Raw genomic sequence first — 24,527 nt, 5'->3', positions numbered from 1 at the left:
AGTCTTATGAGCATCTTTAACCCCCCTTTTATTTTCCTGCAATCATCAGATCTTGAATGTCACTGGATAACTTTTGGTCCCGGAGTCAGTTTTTTTATTCATTTCTTTTTTCGTATTATTGTTCCGACGTTGATTACAGGTTCGTTCCGTGTGTGTTCTCCACGCCCAAGTCAACGTTTGACAATTGGTTCGTAGTCTACCTGCTCGCTCCACCCCCTTTCATTCATGCGCTCACCTTGGGGTTGTTGGGAGGAGCCGTCTGTTTGTTGAGTCTTGTCTCCGTGTGTGTGTACACACGTATGTAGATTGGGTGAAAACAAAACACAACCAAAAGTTGTTCAACTTTGTCACTTTGATTGACGTGTAAAAAAAAAAAAGAATGAAAAAACACTTGGCAAAGAAATCCACACCTTTTTTTTTTTTGCTTTTGCCTCCCCCTGTCTTATGTCTCACGTCTTTGGTCTCTCAGTTGGAGATCTGACACGTTTGGCGCCTCTCAAAAACCGTTTCCCACGGATTTTTGCCTCCTCCTCGTCCCTTCTTTATAATATATTCACTCCCAATTTTTATTTTTGGAACTTGATAAATCATGTGGTTACTGGTTTCTCCGACTTCATCAATAGAAGCCGTTGGCAGTTTGTGAGACGAAACTATAAGCCATTTTTGCATTGATTATTTAAACAAAACAACAAATCGGGAGGATATGCTGGTGGAAAGCCTGTACACTTTCTCTTGTCTTGCCATCCTTCGAATCGTACGCGGATTGCATTTTTGATGTATTATTATAATCGTACAAAAGGATCGCCGTGGAAAACGAAGATATTTTGTCGATTTTTTTTCAACGTTTTTTTTTGTTTTCTGCTGTTCGTTGTTCGGCTCCTTTCGAACGAGAGAAAGAGAGGCGAGATTCACAGTATGGTGGCCATCACGCTGCGACCTGGTGGCGCGCCGTCCACACCGCGGGAACACCATGACGAGGCGTTGAAATTCGAAGCGCGCAGGGTCCGCGTTGATGGCGGCGGCTTGCGACTCCGGCAGCCAAGAGATGGTGGTGCTGATGGTGTGTCGGTTCCTATATAGACAGCTTTTGGATAATACCATTTCGATATGCTGATGGCTCTGCCCAGGTGATTTCAGCGCCCTTTGCCAAAGGAAAATGGAGAATCACTTTTTTTTTCCCAACCCATCTTCTCTTTTAAAGAGACAAAACGATAAAAAAAAAATGGAAGGAATTTCGGTTTCCAACTGTTTCGATTTTCATGTCGAATGGCGACGAAAAAGAAAAACGTAAGGAGATCGTCGACCTGTGTACCGGTCTGTTGAGCTCCGCAAGAAGTTGAGACATTTCAGATGATCGTGTGAAATATTTAATATTTTTCGATATTTTGTCGATTGCAAGGCGAGCCCGGTGTCCGCGTTTGTATGCTGTACATATACAAAATATATTCATCGGGAATTATTGGTGGGGATAGAGATATATAGCTGAACAACAAACTCGTTGATGGTATCGCAGCGTGATGGTTCCACGTTCCAATATTTTCGGCGAGGTGAGAATAACAAATGGGAGGGAGATGATTTTTTTGTTTCTCCTTATTTCGTTTTTCTTCTTTCCGAGGGCTCAGCGTGAATTCGGCAAGTGTTGCCTCACTCCCACCTATTTCCTTAGTTGCTTTTCCCACAGGATAGAAGCATAGAAGAAGTCGTGTGGTAAGTGGGTAGTAACCTACCCCTCTACACACACACACACAAATAATACTCAAAACGTGATACGGCACCATTGTCTTGAGCTCCCTTTCGATCATCATCTGACTTAGCTATAACACACTCTCTCTCTCTCTCCAACGTTTTGAAAGAGACTTCTATTGATTGGATTTTCTACTGCCAAGGACTGTAAAGTCACGTTCATTATTATCGAACGTGAGGAGGGTGAAATCAAAACTGCCGAACGGTATCGCAGTCTCGGCTTGAAAATAACAATCAAAGAAGGGCAAGAAGAAAAAAGAAAAATCTCATTGTTATCGCCGAGTGTATCAATCGAGGGGAAGAAGAACTTAAAAATGAAACAACTCACCTCGTTTATTTTTGTTTTGTTTTTTTTTCTCCGCTTTGCTGTTGAGATTCCTTTTTGTTTTTTTTCTCTCGATGGTGATGAACTGTGCGGATGATTTATTCGTTTCAACATTGGGGTTGAGCACTCACCGAGAGAAAAGCCTCGTCCCGTTTATCTTGCATTCTTTCACGTGCGACTTGCGCGCCGAAGAAATTCAAATCTTTTGGCTTTCGGTTCAAACGTACGACAGCTTCCCTGAGATGTCTTTTGTTTTACTGCTGTTTGTTTTTGTTTTTGTTTTTTTTTTTTCTTTTTTTTTTAAATATTATTTAAAATAAAAATATTTATGACGTAGAATTTTAGCTTCATAGTTCGCCTGATTTGGGTTTGGAACACACCGTATTTTGATTATCGTTCGTGATAACATTTCTTTTTTTCTGTTGTTGAAAAAAAAAGGGGGGGGGGGGAATGCCTCTGTGTGTGAGTTTTGATTAACGAGAGGGACACTGCTCATCTTTAAATGATTGAAGAGGCCGTTGACAAGAACCTTGCAGTCATAGGGTCGATCCAGAGGCAACCATTTGTTCTTGTTTCCATTTTTTTATTTGTATTTTTCTGTGTCACGAGACGTTGGTGTATCTGTTGCATTGCGGCTGTGGTACGTTGCCAGTTTCCTGCCCATCTATGGATTGGCTTCTTCGTCTCATTTCTTGGACTGTCTCATCGCCCCCCTTTTTCTTTTGCCCCTTGTCCTTATACCCTTGTGTCTCGTCTTTGGGTTTATTTCTTGTTTCTTCATTTTCCAGTCACGATTTTACAGCGGCGACATCCCTCGAAATTATATGCTTATCTCTTGTGGGCTCTGACCGCGCGTTTTGGCTTGTATGTAAAGCCTCAGCAGTCATCCAGCTGTTTTAGAAGCCCCTCTCTTCTTCTTCTTCTTTCGAACCACATCGTCGCAATCCTCTGGCCCCTTTCTATTCGTCTTCTTCTTGGGCCGACAATCTCTCCGAAAGGACCGTGAAGTCAAGACGAAATCACGTACGGAAAAAGAGAGAGAAGAAAGACGAAGAAACGATACTTCTAGATATAGGAAGAAGGTAAAATAAAAACAGAAAGAAAAGAACAACACCCATTTGGCTGATGGATCTTATCCGAAGACGAAAAGACAAAGAATGAAGAAAGAAACCAAAGCTCATCAAGTGCGGCCATGTACATACGAGAAAAACTTTCAAATCACGTGCACTATTGAATTATAAGCTTCTTCCACCTCTCTTTTTTATTTTTGTTTTTCTCTTTCTTATCTACGTGTCGAAGAATTTAAACAAAAAAAGGAAAAAGGGCAAAACACGGCGATACCTTCCCACCTCATCATCAGAGCCATCATCTCCCATTATAATAAAGCACTGGGCCAATTAAAGGTGAAAAGATTACCCTGTGCTGCAGTGAGGTTGAAGGTGCGGGGGGAGAGCAATGATTATCGGGCAGCGCAATAGTTATACAACGAGACGAATGAGGAAAAATTAAGGAGCGCCCCTCCAGACAGAGAATATATACCTGGATCGAATTCATCAATGATGCGATTTCCTGGTCGACTCCCACTGCCGCAACAAACGCGAGTTTTCCATTTTTTTGTGTTTTTTTTTTCTCACGCGCATCATCATCATATTCACTCTGCCCCACTCTTTTTCTTTTTTAATAATTCTCATCAAAGCACATCGATACTGTGCATCATGATTGCTAGATCGTAATACCCTATAACCGCCTATAATAATGGCGGTACTGAGCTGAAGCTGCTACCGGACAATCTCACGCGGGATGGGGGACGACCACGCACACCTGGATGGGTATGTTTAAAACCACAGTGTGCACAGCATTTCGTGCAAATCACGATTACCAGACAATGATCTATAGTCATCTGGCACTTGTTTTCTTTTTTTCTTTCTAATTCTTCTTCTTCATTGTTTCGAATTGTTTGCTTTTAAACCAAAGAAAAATGCCTTGACGATCGAATCTATACGCGTCCTGGTATTTTTTAAAAAATGGAGGGGGGCAATTTACCCGCGCACAATTTGCCTCCGTCCAATTGTATGTAGCGCTAGACTGCGTGATTTTTACCGTCTCGCTTTGTTGCGTGTCTAGCGCCGACCGCCAATCCGAGTGGCTCGCGGGCATATCGCAATTGATATGAAATGCGCTGCTGTTCTTACTTGTAAAGGAAGCCAAACGTAAAGAAACGAAGAGATCGATTTTCTCTAGAGTTTATTTTATTTTTTTTTTTTTGGTTTTCTTATTTTTGTTCCTCCACTTCTTGATAGGGTGACGTATGAGGCTCTTTGCCATATCCTTGCCCGCTACTCTGACATTGTATAGCGCGGTAGTTGAGTGCACCGATAGGATTTTTTTGTTTTGTTTTGATTTAAAAAGGAATCAAACGAAAGGCAATTCCAATGTGTTTTGCATTATGCAAAAATACGAGCCCCGTAGGGATAAAGAAAACAAAAAAAAAAAATGGGATGCGCGAAATCATTCCAGTCGCGTCGTTTATTTTTTATTTTATTCTTTCTCGTCTAGAGAGAAAACGCTGATGCTGCGATGTAGTTGGTGGGTCATTTTCCCGTTGGGGATCGGCTGCTCGATTCAGCTCTCGAAAACAAGATAACAAGATGGTCACTCTTCTTTCTTCCAAGAAACCAACGGCAATTGATCAAGCTAAGATATATATGGTGAATATATATATATCAAAGGGGGATCCTCTTGGAAAATAAAAAGTGCGGCTTCAATCTCTTGAGAGAAACAGGAGGGAAGCAAAAGCGTCTCTTGTGTGGAGGGAATCGTGCGCATTCCTCGTACCACCAGCGTCTCTTTTTCTAAATTTTTTAAAAGATGTACTGTACATACTTTTTATTTATTTTTTTGCTCTCTCTCACTATGTATGTCTGTAGCGATGATTACGTCCAGAGAGGCGGACCGTATGGGCATATCTTATATTGTTTCTTTCCTAGTTGTTGTTGTTGTTGTTTTGATCGTAAAAAGAAAGCTGTACAGCCGACAATTATTATCCGTTACTGGTTAAAAGAACTATTGGTGGGAAAATGCGTTTCGACTCGCATCCTTTCATCATCTACCAGGGGAAAAAAAAAATGTCCGTTTGTAGAGGGGGGGGGGGATGGAGGATTCTGTAAAAGGAACGGAAAAAAATTAATAATAACTTTGTGTGTGTGTGTGAAATGAATTTTCTTGGGACTTTGTATTCTGTCATAGCCCCGGAGAAGATGGTGTAATGATTAAACCAATAGAAAAGAAAAAGAGTATTGAAAAACGCGATGGGCGTCAATAGATTATTATTTTTATAGACATACCAATAAAAACATTGGGTAATGTAAATTTTGTGTACGAAAAAAAAAAAGAAACACCTCTGGTGAATTTGATTGTCGATGGTCTTATCTTCCTCTCGGCGAAAATAATCGGAATTTTTTTTTTCGCATGATTATGCGTCTTCCTTCTTTTGCTTTTTAGTTACGCATCAGACAAGGTTTGAGTTGAAAACAATTCTCGTGGCTTTCTGCAACTTGTTTTCTATTATTTAAAAAAAAGGGATACCGTAGACGCAACGATCTTCAACTTTGAGGTCTAAAATTCAAAAGCCTCAGACATTTGTTCAAGTCCGTGTGTCGTGTCACCTTTAGGTTATGGGCCAGGAAATGATGGATGAAGTTGAGTAATGTACACCGTCAAAACACACATTCCAGATTTTTCGGCTTCAATCGGGTTCCTGTTTTTTCATCCATAAACTTCATCTTCTTCTTCTGTGTTTTTTTTTTTTCTTCTTTTCCACAAGATAAACCGAAAATATTTTAACCCTTTTTGACGTGTAAAAATAAAAGGTGCCTTCTTTTCATTTTGTTTTTTTCTTCGTATTTTTCTTGTTGTTAAAAGAATTTTGTTTTTGGGGTTATCCGTCACGAGTCTCATGCCCTTAACACGTTTTTTTTCTTTAACATTATTATTATTATTTTTTTTTGTTTCTTATTTTCTTTGTCTCGTCGGTAATTCACCAGCATTACCTTGCAATTTTCTGAAAATTGTAATTTTTTTTTTTTTTCCCTCTCCAAACCCGACGTTCTCACACGCTTTTCTTGTAATACTCGTGTTCGCCGTCTGCGTTAAGAAGAAGATGACAGACTGCGACATTTTGACGACTCCATCGTGAAAAATGAAATAAAAACTCACGAATCTTACGCAGAATTCACGTGAAATTCGTTTCTTTTTAACGATTTGATTGATTTCAATTTGTTGTGTACAAGGAGACCTGTCGTTTCTTTTCATTCCATCCTCTTTTTTTTTTTTTTCTTTTTCAATGTCTTCTCTCTGCAGGGAGGAGTTGCCGAGGCCCATTAAAATAACTTAGTGTGTACAATATTTTGTTTTTTTCTCCCCTTTTGCCCGTGCGTCTTTTTTTTTTTATGGCGGTCGTGTTGCTTGTGAGGGGCTATCATCACTCAACCTCAAATGGCGATTCTAGTAAAGTGCTTTTGCACATTCGACACAGACACTAACAAATAAAAGGAAGATTTAAACAGCGAAAGAAGAAGAAAAAAAAGGTCCACCTTTGCCTGTTGATTGTTTGTGTAATTCCATTATGTTTATAGACCATCTGTCGGGCGACACGTTCATACATAAAAGAAAGGTATAAATGAATAGGCGATGAGTTTCTTTTTCCAATGGGTGTGAATAATAAACCACCGCTTGAATGAATGCCGATTCGAAAAAAATTTGCACCCAACTGTTGTAGGTGTCGGATGACCTCAGCTTCACCCCGACTGTTTGCACAGAAATAATAGCCGCTAGAAAGCAAAGAAAATAGAAAAGCGGAGGATGTGAGAGGAGAAAGATGAACTCATAGGTATCTGCCGGCCCACCGCAATCTTGTTCAAATATTGGGGGTTCAAAAAACCCTTTTTCATCCTTGTCTGAGCTCATCAAAAGTCTAGTTTCCGGTCGGCCAAACAGAGACAGGCATACACATGTTGATGTTCGTTCCCTACAGCAGACTGGACGAAACATGTCGCTGTGTGTTTAGAATAGTCCATCATCCTCCCAACTTTTTCTTCCGCCAAAAAAAAAAAAAATAACGAAGGAAGTGTGCCTTTGCGGGTATTTTATCTCCAATTCCGGGATATCACGTGACTTCCGTCGGACTTCCGCTTTCTCGCACTCTACGTATTTAGACAGACTTAATCGATATGTCATAACATGGCGACAAGTCTGTTTTTAGCCCCTCTCTTTTTTTCTTTTCCCTTGTTCATCTTCAAGGGTATAATGCACAGCAAAGTCCGATGGGAGTTTCTCCTTTTTTAAACTTGTAATCCGCTGGCCGGATCACCTTTAGAATTATAGGGGAGAAAAAAAAAGGGGTCGAACGTCTGTCATCGAGGGGAACCCAAAAATAACCGAATCCAATTTGGCAAAATACATCGGTCGAAATCTCACAGAAAATCTTTTTTTTTTTCACCTCTTCCCCTGACGAGCTTCAGCAATAGGTGACGATGTCCAAGTGATGTCATTTCGTTCTTGACCGACGGAAACGAAGCCCCGAGAGACGCAAACGTGTCAACAAAGAATCGACCTCTCAAACAGGAAAACGCCCATTTCCCCCCTTTAAAAAAAAAAAAATTGAATAATTTCAATGATTCATTTCGAATGTATGCTATTCGCACCTTTTTTGTCTCTTAGTCCATGAATACCCAAATACAGTGTGTGCACACCACAATATCGATAAAGGAGGAGGGACGAAAACCGTTGGAGATGTGCGCAGATATGATGCACGTCAATTCTTTTGTTTCTACACTCGAACGGAATTGCGCCATGACGTGGATCTTTTTTTTTTTTTTTTCAAAAGAAAAGTCGTCTCTTCATCTCTTTGGCGTATGTGTGTGTGTGTATTTATAAAAAAAAAAAAAGGAACTTAGCAGCTATGCGAAAGATGATGAGGGACTTCGTCAAAGACGCATTATTTAAAAAAAAAGGGTTGGCAAAGGGAAAGAAAAGATGATGAAGTACGTATGTGTGTAAGAAACAAAAGGAATAGTGCGATGCTTACATGTCGTCCCCCCCCCCTCAAAAAATAAAAAAAAAGACAAAAGAGTCGATATGGACGGTGAAACTCGATCCGTAAGGGGTCTTACGCGTTTGGTCTCCCGATCCTTCTGAAAACGAGTTGCAATCCAATTAACACTACACACCCCTTCCCAACTATCCGCTGGAACCCCATTTTTTTTTTTGAAATAATAAGAGACGAGTCTTTGGATTATTATGCGTACTTTTCTGCTCACCATCGACAATTTTCTTGCATGCGTAAGGTCTTTGTTTTCTATCCTCCCTCCCTAAAAAATGGCGTGACACACTGACATCTTCGTCACACGCACGAGAAAGTGGAACGATTGGCGATTTTTCTCGTTTGCATAGCGAAAAAAAGAAAAGAAAAAGAGAGCTGGGCAAGCCATCGCAATCTGTCGATCTAACGCACTGGCCCGATCGTTCTTTTATTGGAATCGCCAATGTTCAGTGTATATCTGTCGTCTTTTAAAAATGTGCTTGATTCCCAAAAGAGGAAGGTATATCATCTACGAAGAAAATGGCGTATAATATATGCTACTGCGTTTCATCGTACTTGTTAGCAGCACAAGAGACTTGATTATCATAATGCCATATACAAGTTTTTATGACGGAAGTTATGTGCCGGACGCGTGTCCATGTCTTGGTGTCCGGCCAAACATCATTCCGGCCATGGGCGACTAGAAGAATTCAACAAGGATAGCAGCAGCAGCACATCTGCTGCTGTTTGAAAAAAGAAAAGAGGTCGTTTTTGGAGGTCAACACATGTCGGCCAAAAGTTTTTCTTTTTTTTCCCTTAATATTCCGGTACTTAACACTATTCCTCTCTCCCTTCGATAACTCAGCCCGCATCGAGTAGCGTGTCTTGTTCCACTCACCAGCCGACATCGACGGGGGTAGTACACACTGTGTTTGTGTGAGCCCTTGGCTTAATTAAATAAGAAGAAAATAGCCATGTTAATGGAGTACACATTCCTCTGTTTTCTTGGTGGCCAAGGGTTCTGAAATGAATTCACAAGTTTTCAAAAGATAGAGGGGGGGTTGTTGTAGTAACAACGGGGGTTGAAACAAAAAAAAGTATTTTTACTCCCCCCCTTTTTTTCTTTGTCTTTATCTCCGTATACCTTGTTGACTGTATCATCTGGTTAGATTATAGTTAACTACATCCACGAAAAAGGCAGTCCCCATTTTCTTCCGCTTTTCTTTTCTTGCTCTTCAGTTCAAGTCTCCCGCTGATTCCGTCGGCTAGACTGGCAGACTCTTTCATAATCCACATAGGTCAAAGAAATATCCTCGTTGAAAACGGAAAAGGGAAAAAAAATATCCTTGTGATTGACTCTGAGCGGCTCACGTCAATATAAATCAACGTTGTGTTCTACCCCCCATCGGCTTTGGGGTGGTTTATACATTATTACCGTATAAGACAATAGTCATAAGGATAAGGGCAAATCAAGTGGGGGAGGGCAAAGAATGAAATTATCTTCAATGTATACGAAGCGAGTGCCACTCCATCATCCGCACCGTATATATACGCGATGATTGAGAGCTTTTGGAAAGGCGCATCTTATTCGTTGGCGCCTCGCAATAAATCAAACGGTTTGATATGGTTCCGCGGCCGTTTATTTTCTCTTGCCTTGCACCAAACATTTTTACACGACATTCCTAACATTCTCCAGCGCATTCTTCTCCCTCTCTGTGTATGTATTTTTATTTTTTTTTTTTTTTTACACAACCTAAGGAACGCCCCCGCCGTGATGAACTACGTAGTACTTACTCTTTCCATTAAATACCTGACGAATAGTTAATTTTTTTTAATGACAACCTGCGTCTTCTTGCTTACATCCGTTAGATTAGTATGGGGTCTACAACAGTCTGTGTTTTTTGTTTTGTTTTGTTTGCTTGTTTTTAAAATATATTTTAACTAAAGAGAGAAAGACGCGAACAACCCAGAGGTTAAAAAGGTGGTTATTTGAAACAGAAAGGATAGAGAACAAGAAAAAAATACATCTTTTGTGGCTCTGGTCAATAACAGTGATCAACACCCTTGTTCGAGGTTAACAACAACACACACACAAAAGAAAAAGAGAATAAAAACGTTTGGTTTCGACAGATACAAAAGGTTTTTGGTGGCTTATATTCACCGACCCACGTCAATCGTTGTCGGTTGACCAGACGTTAGTGAAGGGTAACCCCCCGCCAATCAATCGGTCAAGACATTTTTTTTTTTCCGACTGAAAATGGAAAAGTACAAGTTGAAAAGATGGAGGGTCACCTGAAGTGAATGGGGTGTATAACTTATTCCCAAATCCTTTCAAGGTTTTCTTATACCTTTTTGACTTTAGGAACTCTTGTTATATTTAATTTTTTTTTCTTCTTCTTCTTAGACCATCGGCTGTTTCTTTCTTTGGAGTTTGACGGCTAATGGCATAGCCCGAGCACCGCCTATATGCATCCATTGATGCGTTGTGTTGTTGGTGGTGGTAGATGGAAAAATCCGCTTTCTATTTCCAGCTTCTTGAACGCGAAGCCGGCTGTGTTTTTTAGCTCCTCCCTTCTTTTCGACTTAAGGTCCTCCGCGTTTTGCTTCTATTTCACCATTTTATTTTTTTATTTTTTCGGCATCCTTCAGGGGGTCAATAATTAACGACTTGAAGAGCTCTCCTATCTTTTTTTTTTCTTCTCTTTTCTTTCAATTTTCCCTTCTTTTCTTCGTTCCCCTCCATTTGGTCTCCTCTCGTCGGCTCATCGGAGCTTTACCGCTGCTAAGCTGGTCGCAGAGCCCAGCGCGGCTTTTTGCCCGACTGAAAGGCGAAGGGGAATTGGGTTGCGACGGTTGACTGGCTTTTGTTTTTGACTCTTTGAAACGGAGAAAGCCATAATATGGTATATACATCTACTTGGTAAATGATGTACTTTCTCCCCTTCATCTCTCTGCTTTTTGTTTTATTCTTTTTAAAAAATGTGATCCGCATCAACCACTTCGCCCTACATGCCCGTTTGACTACGCGCCACTCTCGTTACGCGATCTGCAACTATTCAGCGCTATCAATGACATCAACGTCAAAGAGTTTTCTTACAAGTACGATGTAATCGCCAGTAATACATCGGACTGTTTTTTGAAATTGAAAATGTTAAGTCTTCGTAAGGATGTGTACTATAACCCCCACGTCAAACGAAAATTTAGGAAAGGAATAAAAAATAAGTAAAAAAATGTGGAACTGGAGAGCACATAAGCAGAGAGAGATATGGTTTGTTGTTGTTCATTCTTTTGTTGGGTAACGCTCTTTTGTCCGCTGATTTGTAACGCTGTACTCGATGTAAGAGAAAGACTTTTTTTTTTTTTTTTTGCTAGCGGGGAACCTCAAAAAGGGTCTCTCTACCCTGTCAGATTGTTGCTGCGCTTCATATGAAAATCGGGGCTGTACAGAATGTGATTTTCTTTTGATTCTCTATGCCCACCCTTCTTACCCGTGTTGGTACTGCACTGGGGTCCCCAGAATGATGGATATCTTGGTGTGCCAGAGCGACATGGTCTTTGCACCTTTTCTTCTTCCTATACGGCCACCAACTTTTCGGGGCTTTTTCTCTTGGTCCCCCACGTACCTATTGGCTTCGTATAGATTTCGTTTGCTATGGGAAAGAAAATTGATTTCCATTCAAATATTCCAATAGCCGAACGGCGTGAGATTCCCTTTTTACACGGCTCATTGGTCCCGCGCGCTATCGTGCTGCTACGTTGCGCCTATGAGTGTGTGTCCTTCAACTTCAGGAAAGGTTTCCTTGTTTAAAAAGAAACGAGTAGAAGATAACACTCATAAGCATCGATAGATAAGATATAGCCGCTTTCTATTACATGTGTTCGGAGAGATGTTTCACGCTAGTGCCTAGCCCTCTTCTCCTCCCATTCTGCTCTTATCTTTTTTCGTTCATCGATGACGACCAAAAGGATATCGGGCGATTCAGCCGACACAGGGAATCTAATACGTTAGCCTAATTTTATTTTATTTTTATTTTTTTCCTTGTAGCAACCAAACACTGGTGGGAGCGGCTTTTCAATTTTTGCCGTCCCTTGTAATAATAATAAAAAGGAAACAAAAAACCGCTCACCGCAAATAATAAAAAAAGACAAAACATTGAAAAATAAGAAATGTGTGTTTGTGTGTGTGACGTGCAGTGGTTGGGTTATGATGATACAGACACTCTCACGTAACGGCAAAGACTTCTTCTTATTCGTCTTAATCGATCGAATTCGAGTGGCTTCAGTTTTCGCTGTGCCCAATCGTCCCATCTGAGGTTTCATTTTCTCATTCTTCTCGGAAACAATGACGACGAATATATTTCTGCAGTGTCGCATGTCATCACCAAAAGCGAAATTGAAAAGAATCACGCTGCTTTTAACCCTTTCATTTGTTGTTTTATCCTCTCCAACTCCACGCCCTTCCATCATTTTGAAGGATTATCTTTTCGTTTTTTTCCATCGTCTCTCATTGCTGCCGGATGGCTGGACAAACGAATGTGTTTGCAGTACATTCATTTATCCTTTTTTCAAGTCTCGTTACCGGTTCATTATCATCAAACGACTTTTTTAACTGGGTCGTCGTTTGGTCGGCTTCATTTTGTTTGTACAGAGCAAAGCGAATTCTTTTTTCTTGACCCTTCATTCCCCCCTGCCAAAGCATTTTCTTTTAACTATAATCATCGCCTCCTTTTCCACCCTCTTCACATTCAATGTCCGCAAAGGGATTCGTCTATTGACCCTCATAGCTCTCAGATGTAGTGTCTGCAAATCGAGTCTTGGATGTATTTCCAGGTAAAAAAATTTTAAAAATCAAATAATAATAAGGGAAAACGACACTTGACCATTAAAAGTTCATTTCTAACGAAGTCAGAGGTACTTAATTTTGTGATGACTCGGGCGTCTTTGTTGCTACTGTCGATGGCTCACGTGCTTTTCTCAAACTGACGATGTCGTGACCTTATTTATGGCCGTTGAACGCGATCCCGTTAAACAAAACAAAAAAACTCAATTTATTTTGTTGTTGTTGAGATGCTTCCCACTTGTGTGTAAACCAGCTCAACTCTTACTGCCTAATAAAAAGCAGTAGCCCCCCCTTCTAATTTTTTTTTTTTTAGGGGGAATTTTAATTTTAGTTTTTTGCCGTTTTTCTTTTGTCCCTTTTTTTTTGTTTGTTAACGATGGTAAAAATTTACGCGTTCTTAATGACGTGACCGGATTGTTTCTTCCTGCTGCCGGTTGGTGTTATCTCCTTCTCTTCGTGTGTGTGTTACGAGCTTTTCTAAAAACCCAGCTGGTATAGACTCGGTAGAGCGCGGCACGTACACCTCAGCCAATACTTTAACCGCCGTCAAAGCCCAAACAATATTTGTCTTTTTATTGTACAGCTGTTTATTTTTTTATTTTTTAAAAACATTCCCTACTTCCAAGGTGTTGTTCGTTTTTTTAAAAATCGAGCAGCATTAGCCCCTTATCTGTTCCATTTTCTACGGGAAATTGCCGGTGTGATAATTTGAAATTAGAAATTAAAGAGAGAAAAAAAGGAGAGGTGCAAAAAAAAGTGGAAAACGGTGAGTCGGTGGTTGACGAGAGGCAAAACAGATCACAAGGAGCTTCCCCTATATATAGTAGAAAGCGTAACATTAGGGGCACGCATCTCTGAACGTAATCACCGGTTTCGCCTACATCACACAAAGTCGTTGGTGGAAAGGCAACACACGAAACAAAACAGCATTTGAAAATGAAATGAAATGAAATGAAAAAGGGAAATTGGCGTCATAGTTATTAGAGCGTACGTATGCAAAATTACAATGTCGTTTGGCTCACGATCAAGAAGAAAAAAAAGGTCACGCGCAATGATACAATTTTTTTTTTCATGTTTTTTTTTATTTTTTTACATTTTGATTAGACAGACTTAATCATTCGTGAAATGGGAGACTTTCACCTGAAAATGTCGAAAGATGGGCACGATCACATGTTTCGTGAACAATCATCATTGATTTCGTTTCATTTTTTTTAAAGCGTGTGCTAAGGTGAGAACTGCCATTAGTAGTTTTTTCGTTTAACGTGTCATACAAACATTTTGAAAACAAGTTTGCTCCACTTTGTTGTCTAACGTCGCAAAAGTTTCTTCGTTATTTAAAAGTGTTTTTGTTTTAATTTTTCAAAAGTGGAAAGTTTTCTCATTTCCTTTTTGGCGTTGCTCTCCAATTTTCGTTGTCCATCATACGCACACAAGACCTTTTTCTTTTTTCTTTCTCATGATCCATCCATCCTGTGAAATCCGCCCACTCGGAAGGAGTTCAGAGTTCATAACGAGAGGAAGGTCGAGCCCCAGTGCGTGTTGTTTAGGGTTACCATCGAAAAGGCAGCACAAATATTAGGGAAAAACGAAATCTGAAAATGTTGGAGGCTCTTGTTTTACTTTTTGCCCTTCAATTTCCTTTTGTGCATTCGGATCGTTTTTTTGTTTTTAATGAGATCACAAGTCATTGACCCAATAGACGATCGTCCATATATCGTCGGATTTCAAGAGTCAGAAATGGTAGACATCTGCTCGGATTTGTAAAAGATGATAAGGTTGTGTCGGAAGTTGGCCAACACCTGCCCAGGAAGCTGCATCCAAAATAAGAATTATTTATTTTAAAAAACTGGTTATGTTAGAAGAAAAAAAAACGAGTGATGAATCGAATGCACTAGACAATTGGGAGGAATTTTTCGTGTCGTGTGTATGCATTTTGTGTGTGTTTAATAACAATTACCCTTATAACAATAGCTAATCTTGTCTCTTCTTCTCTTTTGGTCTGTGTATTTATACAGGTAAGTTAACCTCTGGCCACACACATCTGAATTGTATCATCGCTGTATATGTATATATACGTTTCACGGTAACACAGACTATCATACTTGTATAACATATCTCTCTCTGGAAAACAAGTGGCAGACGAGAAAGTTTGAATGAATGAAAAAAAAGGAAAACGTGCTTTCCGGACGGCCTAGGTCTTGCAGTTCATCCGCGGGCCGGATAGAATCATTCAAAAAAGAACCGTTGGAGGACGTGACGTTTTCTCACAAGTCTGCGGGTTTCCATCTGTGCTCGTCTTTATTGTTACACGGAGCTGCGTATTATTTTCATTTCCACACAACAACTGAGCAGTTTAACGGGGCATTATAAGCATTTCAATTCGATCCATCGTGCGTGTACGCAATGCTGGGCCTTTTTTTCGTGTGGTTCATCAACTATATCATTAGCTGATGGCGGTAATTGCTGGACATGAGTGATCGTCTCTCCCTTTTCTTCTTTTCTTCCAACCCTCTGAAAAGTCGAGAGAGTTCAAAACTCTTTAGGAATTTTTGGTTTTCGGTTCTTGTTTCCCATTTTTGCTCTCACTCTCGTCATACAACGACGACCTTCTTTTTTAGTTCTTTTTCTTACCAGTCAAACTTTTTTTTGTTTTTCTTCAACATTCGGATTTTTCTCTCGTGTGTGAGAAAGAAAAAGAAGAGGCCGAATGAAAAGTTCTTCCCCCTTTGGAAAAACAAAAAAATCCCTGCAGACATTCACAGTTTCCAGGCAGTCGATCCGTCAGAAGAGAAAAGGAAAACATCTGACCCGCAACGTCTTGTTAATAACACAGGACTCAACAGGCTTAACTTTGGCAATTGATAGATTACAGTGGTGTTTCACCATTGCGCCCTTTTTTTGTGGTGCGCACAGGTACACACACACACACCATCTGATGGCTACTAATTGGCTGGTTGCGACCTGATGGTGTATAACCACAGATAGAGGGCTATACATAACCGCTTTTCAGATTCTTCTTTCGTTGTTCATCATCGTTCCTTTTTTTTTGGTTTTTTTCTGGTGACGAGAGTAAAAGTTTGAGAAATCTTTCACACACACAGACACACAAAAACGTGCAAGCGTGTGAATGGAAAGGAAACACGGTTATTTGAATTCCTCGGATAGCGCCATCGTGCCAACACACTCTATATATACCCGACAGAGACATAACAAAAATCATCGAGAATTGAAATATTTTTTTACAACTAGCCACGAATCTAAAGCGCTTAATGCATAAATGTATTTTTTTATTTTAACCTTTAAGGCTACAAAAAAAAAAAAAAATTGCTTTTTGAAGAAAAAATAAGGGGGGGGGGCACGTATGCACAAGGCGTCAAGTTACACACTGTGGCGTCAAGTTGTAAATGGGCAAAGAAACGGGAGAGAAAGAGTGTTATATTTTCTACTCCGGGAGACACACACACACACACACAGAGTTAGGAATAAGAAGAAAAAAAAAGTGTATATAGACGTGAAAGACACGCACGGTTCCCACGGCAAGCCCTTTTTATTTTCTGGGCCTCTCTCTCATCGTTTTGGTTTTTATATGATACACATGTAATTCCTCCCCCATATAACTAGATTGCAACAAGTTATATATATTATAACGTATCTCTCCGGCTGGTGTGTGTTGTTTTTCGAGAGGGGGGCAAGGTGATGGGATAGTATCATAAAAAGAAAGCCCCTCACAAATACAAAAAAAATGAAGAAAACTTTTTGATTTTTGGTAAGTTGAAAGAAGAAAGAGAGGGGGGAGGGAATGTTTCTAACATACCTGTTGAATTGACTCTAAGAGCAAAAAAAAAAAAAAGGGAAGGGAAAAGAAGAGGCAGATGAACTTGAGGAATTCATCTACTGCAAGAAGTGCTGCGGGCCGTTCTTTTTTGAATGGCCCCCCCTTCAACAACACACACACACACACACACACAAAAGAGATCTGTACCTTTTCCTTATATTCGACTATATGGTCCTACTTTTTTGGGATATTGCCACGTCTATTAAATATATACCCTGTGCATAAGGAAGAGGGGGGGAGGGAAGAAATGGAGAGCGCTGGTGTTCCAGGTGAAGTGTAGGTGGTTATAGGCCTATACATATCCAAGCAAAAAAAAAAAAAAAGAACAACGTAGATCGTCTTGCTCGTTGAAACCCCCCGCATAGTTTTTTTTCCAAGTTCTAATGGAGGTATATTTCTACTTACTTTTTTTTAAACCTCCCTTTACTCTTCTAATATTTTTGTGGTTCACCGTTTATGGACAGCTGATCGACCGTGTTCAAACTCTTTTGAGGGGGGGCTACTTCAAAAACAAAAGAACCCTTTTCTTTTTCGTGGAAATTGTTTTTATTCATTTCCTTTTGAACTAGTAAAACCTTATCCCGTTATAGTGTTGCACAGATTATAGTCACCTGTGCAAAGGGTGGGGGGCGAGAGTAAGTAAGGAGACATTAAGAAACAAATAGGCCTATTGTTTCACCTGTTGGGTAATATTTGGGTTTGACTTTGACGCTATGTGCCTATGCCGAATGAATGAGAATCATTTGAGCTTTTTTAAGTTTTTTTTGTTTCTCCCAACCTAACAGAAAAAAAAAAAAGACGGGGGACTTTTTGGGGGGGGGAAGAGAGAGAATCGGCCCCGACAGGAAGTGGTTGTTTTTTTTGTTGAAGTCAAGGAATTTAATTTTTCTTGTTTTAATTTTCAACCCAATTTTTTAATTTTTCTTCCTCTTGCCTTTTTTCATATTTCCTTCTTTTGAAATGTTCCGCTAGAGTTGATTACCACAATACTTTGTGTGTGATCAACTCTTGTTTTGTTTTTTTATCGTCACCAAATTAGACACTTATGTCTAATCATCACCGGGAGATCTGCGTGTGTGGAAACCCGGTGGTATTATTTTATTTCCCTCTCATTTGAATCAGTTTGGTTTGAAATGAAAAAAAAAAAAAAAAAATCGAGGTCTCATTAGCACCTTTTCCCTCTGTAGACTGAAGTAAAAAAGGACGTGTCAATGAATAGAAGGTGATACCCATAACGAGGCACATGCAGTCGACGTTATTGGTTCAAATGGCGAAAAACCGTTTTTGTAACACACGAATTCTTTTATCGACACATGTCTCGTTACTTTCGGATGCTAATTAAATCACGTGCAGTCACCGAGGAAGGTCACCCACGTGCAATTACAGTTCATTTGTCTCTTTTTTCTTTCTTCGCACGGATGGAAAGGGAAAAAAAAAAAGATATTTGGGAGAAGGGACGAGAAAAAAAAAAGAAAAATGCGAAATGAAAAAAAATTGGGGGAGGGAGAGAAGAAGAGAAAAGAGACATTTTTGACACAAAAGACACACGAAATCAAAAGGAAATTGTCCAAGCAGGCACAGGTAGACACACATCGACATAAAATAATGGACAGAAAAGAAAGAAAAGAAAAAGGGAAAAGGTAAAGGGAAGGAAAAAAAGCAAGATGGCGGTTTTTGATATTTATAGAAAATTAGAAAAAAATGTAGTTCCGCTTTTTCTTGGGGGCATTCTTTTTTGAGCCCTAGATCGGGCAGCTAAAAAAAAAAAAAAAAGTGACATCAAAATCTACTCGATTGGAACTCTTCTTTCCTCCCAAAAAGAAAAAGAAAAAGCGGCGGTTAATTTTTACGATGCCGTCCAGTTGTTGTCGCGAAGCCCCACCACCATGTTGTTGTATAACCAAAAAAATAAAATAAAATAAAATAAAAAGCATCTTCTGGAGCTAAAGAATGTTGTGTGTGCGCGTCAAGAGAGGCATCCCCGGAGGCGGATAGAAGAAGAGGAAGGCAAAGAAAAGAATCCCGCATAGTTTTGCTTATTCGATGAGCAAGAAATCAATGTGCCTCGGGGTTTGTTTTACCAGCCAAATGGCTCCTCCCCCTTTTTACATTCGTCTGCTTCTCCAAAGGAGACGTGGTACACACGCAGACCCCAAGAAGAGGAGGAGAGTGGTGGGATGGTAGAAGAGGAGAAGAAGAAGAGGGGAATGGTAAGGAAAAAAAAAAAAAAGAAAATGGAAGACAGGGAGGGTTAGAGCAAAGGCTAAAAAGGCGCTGGTGTAGATACACAGACAAGCACAAGGGTATGCTTGGCCTGGCCTGTGGACTATAGTGGCCAAACGCTGCCGAAGGGCTAGAGCTCACACAGTCGTGAGATGTGCAAGGGTGCGGACGTGTTTTTCATTCGCTCCTCACATTCCCTGGTTTTTTTTTTTTCTCAAAGTTGAAACGCGGACACTTAAGTTTGAAGTGCTATCTCCTCGTTTTCCAGGATTCTGTGTTTTCAACATATCGACGGCAGTGTTTACTTTTCGATTGATTTCAGTGTTAAAAGTGTGTCGTTTCCATTTTGTCCCTCCCCACGTGCGATGAAGAAAAGAGTCATCCAGACTTGAAAATAATATCGGATTTACAAAAATTTTTTTTTCTCTCTCTCCAATTGGCGCTGTTAAACGACGTTTTACACAACTTTGGAGAAGGAATTTCGTTGTTTTGAAGGACACGTTTATCTTTGTTCTGACTCGAAGCAAAACCAAAGTCCACACATCATTTTCTTTTTGTCTTGGTCCCCCCCACCAAAAAAAAAAAAAAGAACGAAACGAAGATTTCAGAGCCCAACAGTTTATCAATTTATGGTCATGGCCTTTTTTACCTGACGTTCGGATTGGGTCACTTCATCTCTGAAAATTGTTCATTTTCAGCTCAAAACAAAAAAAATTTTGTTGTTGCTCAAATTCCCTCCCTCCCTTACGAAAAGCTCAAAACAAAAATCTTTGCATCGAAATTTTTCAAAGTGTCTTTTTGTCGAAAGAAATCCATCAAAAGTGTGTTAGTTGTCCAAAGTTGCCTTCCCCCCCACCCCTCGTTTCCTCGGCAAAATTCAAGATGGTGCGGCATCATCGGTTAGCTGCGTCCAAGCGGATCGCAGACGATTCTTCTTCGTCCTCAATCACCAACGCCACCTCCACATCGTCGCTGATGTGGAGGAGACGTTGCGGCTGCTATTGCGGCAGCGTCCGGTGGCCAACTTGGCCTCCCATGCTCCTTTTGCTACTCCTCGTTTCGGTTGAAACGCTTTCCCTGGCCACCGTCACCACAGCCACACGCATGCATTATATCCATTGGAATACCACCAACCCCATGTAAGTTTGTTTACCTATTTCGCTCTTTTTTTTTCTCTCATTGAGGGGGGCAAATATTCAGCTGACCAGTTTTACATTCCCAAATTCGTTTTGTTTTTAAAGTCGAAAGCTTTCGGTTCAATCGGCCGCACCTTTTTCTCTATCTGTAAGGTGAAGCCAAACTTACCTGGCGAGTGTGTCTATAAGAATCAACAACAGTTTATGCTACGACAAAACATACATGATTCGGACAACAACGAGAAATAATGGCTCGACACTGAAAAGGTTGGAAACTGGTTGTTGCGCGCTTTTTTTTTCTTCTTCTCGCAAGTTGTTACCCCACCTGGGACGAGAGTCGAAACACACACACATTTGCATAACAACAATGAAATATTACAGGAGAAACACACTTGTTTTTCTTTTCAAAGGAAAACAAAAAATTAAGTTCGTGGCTATGTTTAGACTTGCAGTGGACGGTCACGCTTTCAAAATTGTTTCTATATCTTTTTGTTTTTGTTTTCTGAAATTTTAAACATGACGTCATATCACATCCGTCAGATTGTCTGCGGTTCCGTGTGGGAAATCTCTGTAGTTCAATTCAAAAGAAAAGATAGGGGGTCGGGTTGAACGAGGAAGAAGAATCTTCATGTCGTGGTCGTATGCGCAGGGTTTTGTTTTCGCGGTGTCGGTTGCGGTTTTTCATTAGGACAATCGGGGGGTGGAATTCATCCACTCATTTTTATTTCTCTGGTTGAATCGAATGATTAAAAGAAGTCTTTGAGAAGAACATAGGGGCTAACGTACCAGTATATTCCGAGTCGACGCTTGTTTGTGTGTATGAGTTGTGTGTGTGTGGCTCGGCTTGGAATAAGACTCGAGATTTATGAGAGATAATTTACAGAACCTCGTGACGTCAATGTGTTTCTTTTGCTGGCCCCTCTCGTCCCCGTTTACTTCTTTTTTGTCGTTATCTTCTCATCTCCACAAGTGGGAGAAAGAAAAGAAATAACGAGCTGCTAAATCGGTTCTGGTAGCGGTTCGTCTAGTGGTCTTACTACCTTTTGTTTTGTTTCTTTTGTTATTAAAAGGGGAAAAGAAAGAAAACGATGAGAGAGAGAGGGCCACCTTTATTTTTAATTTCTTTGCCCTACGACCCGTTTTTTTTCTTCTTCTTTTCCCTACTTTGCCTAGTGTGTCATAATAACAATAATAGGCTTGGCATGGCTGCCAACTGGAAAGAATTAGGCTCTAGTTTGAAATGTTTTTCTTGAGTTTTTAAAAGAATGTCAACTTTTCCATTTGTCGCCTTCTTCCGTTTTCGCTGCGTGGCAAGAACACCTTCCCAGTCCAATTAACAAAGAGCTCTCATCCGGTTTCTCTTTAGACTTTCTAATATTTCTGGCAGCCATTGAGTGGAGGGGGGCTTTAATTTTTGCTCTTCATTTCAAACACAAAAATTGAATCAGTTGGGTTCACTGGGCTGTTACACAAAAAAGACGGTGCGGATCAGAGCGTTTTCAATGTTTCAGCTTCTTTATTTAAACGTTTACTTGTGTGCACACACGTACAAAAGAAATGTGCAAGAAAAATCTCGCTGTTTGAAAGACACGCTGTTCCACTCTGTTCGTCTAAGCTTCTCTTGACAGATCTAAAATGGCGTGTGTGCGATAATAGCCTCAACATTCCAACGGGGATTTATGAATTGACCCTTTGGAAAGAAAAGAAAAAAGCAGCAGCTTTGGATTCTATTCAAGGGAGGGGATAGTCTTTTGGTGACACGTTCGAGTTGACATGTAGACGCTAATTCTTTTTGTGTGTGGACATATTCCACACAACGATTTAACAAGAAAAGAAAAACGGATGGTCATCATTGAGTTCTTGACTTTGATGATGAGTCGTTAAAGTCAATTTCCTCTTTCGCCATTTGTCTTCAATTGTTAATAAGGTGCCAAACAGTCGCACGTGTCCTCTTCACAAAATCCTTGATATCATCCTGCATTTTTTTTTTTATTTTTTAAATTTAACCTTTTCTTTTTTTTCCCCGCGTTTCTCTTGGTTGAAATTTAAGAATTGACAAACGACTTTGGCCTTTACGTAGAGAAAGTATTTACAGCTTTTGTCATTTGAAGCGGGAATCTGAACAGACTAATTACTTTTGGAAGAGCTCCCTCTGAAAAGAAATGGTAATAAATAGTCGTGTGTTTTCAACAAAAGCTGTATTATTCGTAAATGCCAACGTAACCTTTTCTCTTTTTCTTCTACGCCGAAGAAAGAGAGAGGAAACAGTCTTTGTAATGCATTTTTTTTTTTGTGTGGTTGTTATAGATTTTCTTTATTTTTTTTTTGTCTTTTCTTTCTGTTGTGTTTGTATATACGTTAGCGTGTGTGTCGACGACAGGGTGGGGGGGGGTTGGCAAACAACGAACGCCGTGAAGAAGAACCGGAAAAACCGTGTAAAATGCCTATAAAAATAAAAACCGGTAACATTATCAACGAAATAGAGGGGGGAGATGGAAAGGTAGAAGAGGAGTTTCAGTTTAGTTTTGGTAATCAACACGGGCAACAGTTTTCCATCTTGAAATGTCTGGACTGTGGTGGCTCTTTTTACTTTTATTTGACGATGAATTTTCATTTTTTTTTTTCTTTTTTGACGAGCCGTCGTTAAAAGCGCACGGCGCGTCACAATAGAAGCGAGAAAATGCTTTTCAAAAGAATAGAAAATGTAGAGAAATTTTGCCCCTTAAAAAAAAAATTTTTTTTTTTGCCGAGACATGATTGCGACAGGAAGTGGCTCTTTCGTATATTTTTCTTTTTTTAAGTCTTGACAGATATGGCAAATCTTTTTTTTTTTTTTTTGATTTCATGGACACATACGACCTTTTGACTTGTCTATCTGCAAATGCCACTGGCATTCAGTACCTTAAAAAAAGAAAAACATAATTCCGGAAATCTAGTGCGGATTGTCCAAACTGCCAATCTTGGTTGGAATGAAATGTCACCTGGGTTTTTGGGGGCTCCGTCTAGCCCTTTTTCTATCCACTTGTATTGGAAAGTGAAGGGAGGAAAAAAACATTTTCAACTTGTCAAAAAAAAAACGTCATTTGAACCGAGCCCCCCCCCCTCGTTTTTTTTGTTGCCCACCCAACGTAAAGAGAAAATTCCTTCTTTTTTTTTTTTGCCCTCTTGGCTTCTTTTACACACTTAGAGTGTCAACATCCATTTTTTTTCATGAAAAAAAAAAATGCAGCCTGAGCGAGAAATCTAACGAAGACAATAAGAAACAAATGAATTTTTTCTTACCTCGGCAGGTGTTGCGAAGAAAAATACCTTAACGGCCAATCAACTCGAAAGGCAACCGGATGTGTGTATAAGGAGGGGATTCGAAAAGCTCTTTTCGCTCTTTTGGGGAGGCCCCTTTTTTTTTTTTTTTGCTATTCTTCCTTGCCACTCAATCCCCCCTCCCCTTAAAAAGAAGATGATGGCTTTAGCTATTAGCGTTTTTTTTTTATCCGATCGATCAGTAAAAGAAGATGCATCTTGGATCATTCATCCCGCCGGACTTGGTGGATGTTTTGTTTCACCTTTCGTGTACCTCCCACCACCCTGAACGCGTCTTGAGCACCCGCTAAAACTTAAAAAAATAAACCTCTCATCCATTCCATCAACCTTTTTTTTTTTTTTTAAGAAATCCTTTTTTTTTCTTTCTTTCAAACTCTGCAGGACGCCATTTTCCCCCTTTTTCTCTTGTAAAAAGTTGTTGTGTGTGCGGCCCCGTGGCGAAGTGAATCCATCAAGTTGGTACAAGAAAAGAAAAGAGAGAAAAGTAAACCTCTTTTGATTTTGTTCAACTCAACGATCTCAGGATGATAGGAGAGAGATAAAAAAAAAAAAAGACTGTTAACATTCCATACGGAAGAGGAATGTGAGCACATCGTCACACAATTGAGTTAGAAAAAACAAAAAAACTGTGATCGGGGGGATTGAAAATTTGTTTTTCTTTTTGGGAGGTGGTCAATAATGAGTCGCTCTGGGAATTTAATGTACTTATTTAAATGGCCCTGAACTCCGGATTGTGAACATTTTGGGTTTTGAGCCAGCTTTATATTGTGCACTTGGGTGCTATTGAAATGCCATTATTTGGGTCCAAAATGGGTTTTTGATTGATTTTTACCTGATTTATTTCATTTTATTTTTTGCATTTGAAATATTCGTTAAAAAGACCATCTGTGTGTGTGTGTGATGCATTGTGGATATTTGTGGCCTATGATAGAGGACCGACTTGGAAGAAGAAGAATAGATTGGGAAAAGAAAAGAGCTGTCCAACCGCATGAGAGAGTGCTCTTCTCTCCGGATGGATTTAACAA

The 24,527-nt window shown here is 39.9% G+C and overlaps 1 protein-coding gene across 4 annotated transcripts in view; it reads left to right on the top strand.

Annotated features, from left to right (window-relative positions):
* LOC116919105 (ephrin-A5) overlaps positions 1-24,527 on the top strand; it is a 125,591-nt gene that overhangs the window by 82,624 nt on the left and 18,440 nt on the right. For 3 of the 4 annotated variants that reach the window (XM_045171388.1, XM_045171390.1, XM_045171387.1), the window contains exon 3: positions 15,003-20,184. In XM_045171388.1, the coding sequence (XP_045027323.1) occupies positions 19,928-20,184 (257 nt within the window). In that variant the 5' untranslated portion in view covers positions 15,003-19,927. Of the gene's footprint in view, positions 1-15,002; positions 20,185-24,527 lie in introns of those variants that run through there. The other variant, XM_045171389.1, reaches the window with a different exon arrangement.

The sequence above is a fragment of the Daphnia magna genome, linkage group LG3 (assembly GCF_020631705.1).
Source record: "Daphnia magna isolate NIES linkage group LG3, ASM2063170v1.1, whole genome shotgun sequence".
Lineage (NCBI taxonomy): Eukaryota > Metazoa > Arthropoda > Branchiopoda > Diplostraca > Daphniidae > Daphnia > Daphnia magna.
This window is presented reverse-complemented; position numbering and strand designations above follow the sequence as displayed.